General features: G+C 40.3%; 1 protein-coding gene across 1 annotated transcript; it reads right to left on the reverse strand.

The window, feature by feature from the left end:
• Positions 1 to 1,573: 1,573 nt before the first annotated feature.
• Positions 1,574 to 2,531, reverse strand: LOC129844932 (polymeric immunoglobulin receptor-like). Its single transcript, XM_055913096.1, has 3 exons — positions 2,242 to 2,531; positions 1,752 to 2,078; positions 1,574 to 1,647 (listed from the first exon to the last, which is right to left on the reverse strand). The coding sequence occupies exons 1-3, from the start codon at positions 2,504 to 2,506 to the stop codon at positions 1,598 to 1,600; spliced, it is 642 nt and encodes a 213-aa protein (XP_055769071.1). The 5' UTR covers positions 2,507 to 2,531; the 3' UTR covers positions 1,574 to 1,597.
• Between the last annotated feature and the right edge of the window lie 4,831 nt (positions 2,532 to 7,362).

A 7,362-nucleotide genomic window follows, 5' to 3' on the forward strand; every position in this document is an offset into this window, starting at 1 on the left:
CAAGGACAAATGCTATTTCTAGGGGGTTTAGGGTTAAGGTTAGAATTAGTGGTAGGGTTAGTAGCTAGGTTAGGGGTTAGGGAAAATAGGATTTTGAATGGGACTGAATTCTGTGTCCCCACAAGGTTAGTTATACAAGACTGCTGCATTCAAAGCTATGCACTAAAACTCCCAGTTGTATGCATCTCATCTCACATCAGGGGGTGTAGGTTTCCCTTCTCTCCTTCAGCAAAGATATTCAACATAATGTAGGGCCAGGAGTTTTATCTGACCACGTGTCCTGATAAGGAAATACTGATCTGGATCTATCTGGACCCTAGTAATAGGATCTATCTGGACCCTAGTAATAGGATCTATCTGGACCCTAGTAATAGGATCTATCTGGACCCTAGTAATAGGATCTATCTGGACCCTAGTAATAGGATCTATCTGGACCCTAGTAATAGGATCTATCTGGACCCTAGTAATAGGATCTATCTGGACCCTAGTAATAGGATCTATCTGGACCCTAGTAATAGGATCTATCTGGACCCTAGTAATAGGATCTATCTGGACCCTAGTAATAGGATCTATCTGGAACCTAGACTTTGTCCTGGTCAAGTTGCATGGGAAGTAACTAGCTGTTTCATATTTAGCATGGGAAGTAGTGAGAGAATGTCATACTAATAACAAGTGTGTTTATTACCTCTCTGCACTAGGACATATGTAGCCTGAGTGACGGTCTGTGCCATCATGCCAACTCCTTGACACTTGTTTGGCTTGAGAATGAACAATGGAATTGCCCAGAGCACAAAACCAGTGGAAGCAGAATAGCCCCAAAACATAAATGATCCACCACCATTTCTTTACAGTAGGAATGGGGTTATTTTCTGTTTATGCATCCTTCTTTGAACAACAAACCCAACACTGGTGTGCGTGAACAAAGAGATCTATTTCATGTCATCCAAGAACTGTAAACACCTGGAGTTTGTTAAACAACGTTGGTACTTGGATTGGAACCGGTGCTATGGTCAGATGACATGAACATTTAGCTCTTTGGCCACGAACACAGGTGGTGGGTTTGGTGTTGAAATCAGGATGCTGTGCCGCCCCCTCCCAGGTATGAAGTCATCATGAAGTGACATTAACATCCATAAGGACCTGTACGCCAACAATGTCCTCTCTGGTGGTGCCACCATGTACTCTGGTATCAGTCACCACATGCAGAAAGAGATCACAGCCCTGGTCTCCAGCACTATGAAGATCAAGGTAAATCACTGAGAACATGTGGTGAAACTGTTAAAGAATATACCCAGTCTGAAATCAGCTCCCACTCCTACTTAATCCACTGCAGGTCTGATGTTGTAACCAGTCCATCTCAGTGTCATTTCCACAACTATAGCATTTAGACCAGGGGTGTTGAACTCAATGGAGCACATAGTGTCTGCTGGTTTTTCCTTTTCTACCTCACTTTCATTATCTCCAGCGCAATACCAGTGTCTACAGTTGTGAAAACGTTGCAAAGTGAAAGATTTGTCTCTACCACTGCCTCTACAGAGAATGTTTTTTTATTTATGGTATTACTACAACCACCCAAACATCACCCTGCTCTGTTCCACTAGACAGGATGTTCATCTTCTCTGCAGTGTTCCACCACTTCACCACTTCCTGAGGGGGAGGGGACCAAAACAGTTTGAGTCTATCTAGTCATTTCAAAGCATAAACTTTCAGTGGGACACTTCAGCAATACAAAGTTAACATACTGTACTTACTGGTCACGTGAAGGCCCATCGGTTGGCTGGATCTGGTGTCTACATCACAGTGGTCAGGAAGAGAGACGAAACAACGGTAGTACCCTGAGTCAGACAGGGTGATGTTGTGGAGGGTCAAGTAGGACACACCTGTCCCTGGACCTGTATGATTCCAGGTGAGGGTGTGTCTGGACTGACCCTTTAGGGGTAAACAGGTATCCCCATCTTCCCTGCACCATGACACTATGAGCTCAAACCTGAAACTCACCACACAGGACACAGTGACAGAGCCAGAGATGGGAGCCCTCCACCAACAGCCATCAGACACAGAAAACTCTGCTTGACAATCTGTGGATTAAAACAAGCACACTCAAGCCTGAAATAAGGCAAACATCTCATTTGAATAGCTGTTTTGGGAAATCAGGAATTTAGCTGCATGGAATTCTAAAGTACAGTAGTCAAGAGGCATAGATGGACAGCATTTGTATTACATGAAGAAAGTTGATCTTACCATTTACTATGACACTGATGGAATGGCTAATGATCATTGATCGATCTGTATTAACTGAACACCTGTACAGTCCAGCATCATCTAAGGTGAGGTTAGTAAAATGCAGGAATGTTATTCCAGAGTTACTTGTTAAGTAGTTCCACTGGGTTTGGATGTGAGGAGTTTTGGTCACAGGATTGCAGATATCTTTGTTCAGTTTACACCAAGTGACTTGTGGTAGATCAGTGCAGAATCCTACAGTACAGTTAATCGTCAGTTTCTCCATGACAAAAGCTTGAACCACAGTGTTCCGAGACACTAATATAGTCATCACAGATGGGATGTTGCCCTGTGGGAGAAAAATATTATGAAACACCACAGCGAAATATTGGATTCCGTAACAACAAATGTTTTAGATTATTCTCAAAACTTGACTTGGCATTAATGGACATTACACATAGCATAGCCTTCACCAGGCAGTCACTACATTAAATAATGAATCATCAGCATCATTAATAAAATAATTGGAGCACACTGTTCATAATCAGAGAATAATGTTATTTTAAAAACATTGAAAAGTAGCTTGAAGAAAATATTAGAAATATTCTGGTCAGTACCTTGAAGTTGTTTTGCAAACAGCAGGAGGAGGACCCCAACCAAGCCTTTCCCTCCTTCATTAGACGTATATGTATCCATTGTCTTCATTTGAGCCTTGGTCTTTAGTTCACTGATAATACACATTGAACTATACTCGTCTTTGTCTTGTCTAATGCAACGTAAGGCACTGTTTGACTGTTTTTATCTGTGGGCTACTTCCGCTACCACTACTTCCTCTGTGGTTTTTATGAAGCGTATGTCTGCTGCTAACATCTAAACCAATATTATGTCTGTGGTCTTATCTGCCTTGTTCTTTGATCATGATCTTGTTGAGATGGATACAGATAAACAGGAGTCCACATAAACTGGGTCTACCAGTGCATCCAAACATTACTGTTGGCCTATTCTGAAAAGACCCTACACCTCTTGAAATAAATACATGTATTTCATGTGTTCTGGATTCAGAGTCAAGCCTTTCTGTTGTCTACTAAGCCTACAGATAATAATACATTGTACATATTGAAATACAGTATAACACTTCCATTTGAGGAGTATTACGCAAAAAGGTTAAATCGATCTCAAACTTTGTTTTGTCCCAAATCAAACATAGAATATTTTAAGGAGAGATGTAGCACAATCCTTGTGACCACGACAGTGTTTTATACAATCTAAGACAAACAGGGACAAAGAAAGAGAGACTATGAAAATACATCTCTGATTGATCCCAGACCTGCTGGCCAACTCTAGGAAATACTTCTGTTATAGTATACAATCTATTTGCTTTAATATTTTTTCATGGTCTCAATGTTTTCTTAGCCCTCAAGTCACATCTTGACACCAGATGAATATTTTTTTTATCAAATCAAATGTTATTAGTCACATGCGGTTATGTTGGTTAGTCACAATACAGTGAAATGCTTACTTACGAGCCCCTAACCAACAATGCAGTTAAAAATAAAATAAAAACAGATTAGAATAAGAAATAAATGTAACAAGTAATTGAAGAGCAGCAGTAAAATAACAATAGCGAGACTATATACAGGGGTGTACCGGTACAGAGTCGATGTGCAGGGGCACTGGTTTGTTGAGGTAATATGTACATGTAGATGTAGGTAGAGTTATTAAAGTGACTATGCAGAGATGATTACAACGGAGAGTAGCAGCGGTGTAAAAAGGGGGGGGGGGGGCAATGCAAATATTCTGGGTAGCCATTTGATTAGATGTTCAGTCTTATGGCTTGGGGGTAGAAGCTGTTTTTATGCACTTTTCTCTCGACGTGTATTCTGTCCTTGAATTTAAGCATGAGAATATCATGCTATTCACCCGCTATTTATTTTGGGGTGGGGATCAATGAAAGGAAGGTGTGTCGGAGGTGTGTCTACAGATAAACCTTATTCGGACCTTGACTTCATTCCCTCATAATTCCACCACCTTTACGTGCATTGAAGCGATAAATAATGTCGAGCAACATGTCGGTTCCAAACTGGAACAACATCTACCTTATTTTCCCCGACATCAATAAAACCATTCTCCATTCGCTGTAGTTTACACATGTAGAAGACCTAGGTAAGAGGTATAGACGGACAGTGTTTGTATTGAATGAAGAAAGTAGATTTTACTATTACAACGATGGAATTGCTAATGATGTAGCGTCTATCTTTATTCACTTGTACTGAACACCTGTACAGTCCAGCATCATCTATAGATACTTTAGTAAAAGGCAGGAAGGAGGGGTTTTGGTCACAGGATTGCAGATGCCTTCATCCAGTTTACACCATGTGACTTGTGGTAGATCAGTACAGAATGGGACAGTTAATCACAGTGGTGTAAGGTACTTAAGTAAAAAGACTTTAAAGCACTACTTAACTCGTTTTTTGGAGTATCTGTACTTTACTATTTATATTTTTGACAACTTTTACAACACTACATTCCTAAAGAAAATAATATACTTTTTACTCCATACATTTTCCTGACACCCAAAAGTACTTGTTACATTTCGTATGATTAGTAGGACAGGAAAATTGTCAAATTCCTGCACTTATCAAGAGAACCTCCCTGGTCAACCCTATTGCCTCTGATCTGACAGACTCAATGAACACAAATGCTTTGTTTGTAAATTAATGCCTAAGTGTTGGAGTGTTCCCCTGGCCATCCGTAAATGTTTTGCTTAACATAAGGAATGTACAGTTATTTATACTTTTACTTTGCCTTTTGATATGTTTATTTTAGCAATTACATTTACTTTTGATACTTAAGTATATTTAAAACGAAATATTTTTCGACTTTTACTTAAGTAGTATTTTACTGGGTGACTTTCACTTTTATTTGAGTCATTTTCTATTAAGGTATCTTTACTTTTACTCAAGTATAACAATTGAGTACTTTTCCCACCACTGGTTAATCGTCATATGCTCTGTGCTAACTGTTTTAACCACAGTGTTTCGTAGCACTCTGACTCGGTCAGTCGCATGGCAGTGATCTTGTCCTATTTTCCATTAGGAGAATAAGGAGCTCTTGTAACGGTGCGTAGAGTGATGGGTGTGGAGTCAGGTGCAGAGAGCAGAGGATTCGGAAAAACACTTCATTCCGTACAATAACCGCGCACAAAGAGGGTGACGCCGAACACAGGCGTAAACACTCCAAAATAATGTACTCCACAGGCACATACGCTGACAGACAATCCAAAAACAGAGACACTCCTATACCAAAATACAGCAAAACAATCCCGCAAGAACACAGGCGGGCTAACTAAACTTAAATAACCCCAAACAAGGAACATGTAAAACCAATTAGACCCAACAAAACGAAAAGGGATCGGAAGCAGCTAGTAGACCGGCGACGACGACCGCCGAGCGCCACCCGAACGGGAAGGGGAGCCACCTTCGGTGATATTCGTGACAGCTCTCCTCCTACTATAGATTAGTAACTGGTGATAGTTTCACTATATTGCCCAAACGAGACATGAGACTTTTCAGTTAAAAAAAGATATGTTTACGAATATTGTCAAAGCGTATGACATGGCCTGTAAGTTTACTTTCTGTAGTAAGCATACATTAGTCAATCTCGAGGGGTCCTGTATGGCTCAGTTGGTAGAGCACAGCGCTACCTGTCCATCGCTTTGTATGAAAGCGTCTGCTCAATGGCACATATTATTATTAGTTAGAGTTCATGTATTCATTCAATACTATATAATTGCGAAAATATGTATAAATATTTTATACAACTTTGAATAAATACATTTGTGCAAGGATGTTACCAAGCAGGCATTTCCCCTCATTACTTTGTATACCTGTTCTCTTAACTTGAGCCTTGGTGTTGTTTGCTGATGAAACTAACTGGTGTGCACTATATTCTTGGATAAAGGAACAATATCCCTGACCTGCCCTACTGAATTATATTTTCCTACCGAATAAATAATCAGTAGCCTACTTGTGAAGACTGATTTCTGATGTGGTTTTTCAAAGGCTTTACATCTAAGATGCAATGACTATGGCCATCCTTCCTTCCACTGTTGTTTTGATTATTTAAAATAAATTCTTGAATAATTATAGGGTAACGTGAGTTTCCCCACTGCCGGCGCTTTGAGTATCTGGAATTGAATTGAATTATTATAGGTAAATGTGTGTCGGAAGGTAACTTACTCTGTGTAACGTCTGCTTCCAACTCACACCCTCAAACACGTAGATCCCCTGAACACAGCTCACTCTCCAGATCACAATCACCTGAATTCTGATCACCTGTTCACACACCTGTATGTCATTAGCACACACTATTTAGTTCAGTTCTTGGCACCCCATCACTGTGAGGTACTGTTTGTTCTGTGACACACGTCTTTCAGAGCGCTGGGTTTCCTGTGAATGACAGTTTTTGCCTGCCTGTACTTTAGTCTATCAGATTTCCTGTTATCTACCTATTGCCTGATCTCCCGGACTACATTACTAAAGTCGTGGCCAAAAGTTTTGAGAATTACACAAATATTAATTTCAACAAAGTTTGCGACTTCAGTGTCTTTAGATAGTTTTGTAAGATGTTACTATGGAATACTGAAGCATAATTACAAGCATTTCATAAGTATCAAAGGCTTTTATTGACAATTACACGAAGTTGATGCACAGAGTCAATATTTGCAGTGTTGACCCTTCTTTTTCAAGACCTCTGCAATCCGCCCTGGCATGCTGCCAATTAGTTTCTGAGCCACATCCTGACTGATGGCAGCCCATTCTTGCATAATCAACGCTTGGATTTTGTCTGAATTTGTGTGTTTTTGTATTTTTCCATCCCCCTTTCGAGGATTGACCACAAGTTCTCAATTGGATTAAGGTCTGGGGAGTTTCCTGGCCATGGACCCAGAATATCAATGTTTTGTTCCCCGAGCCACTTAGTTATCACTTTTGCCTTATGGCAAGGTGTTCCATCATGCTGGAAAAGGCATTGTTCCTCACCAAACTGTTCCTGGATGGTTGGGAGAAGTTGCTCTCGTGGGATGTGTTGGTACCATTCTTTATTCATGGCTGTGTTCTTAGGCAAAATTGTGAGTGAGCCCAC

The sequence above is a fragment of the Salvelinus fontinalis genome, unplaced genomic scaffold, assembly GCF_029448725.1.
Source record: "Salvelinus fontinalis isolate EN_2023a unplaced genomic scaffold, ASM2944872v1 scaffold_0254, whole genome shotgun sequence".
Classification (NCBI taxonomy): domain Eukaryota; kingdom Metazoa; phylum Chordata; class Actinopteri; order Salmoniformes; family Salmonidae; genus Salvelinus; species Salvelinus fontinalis.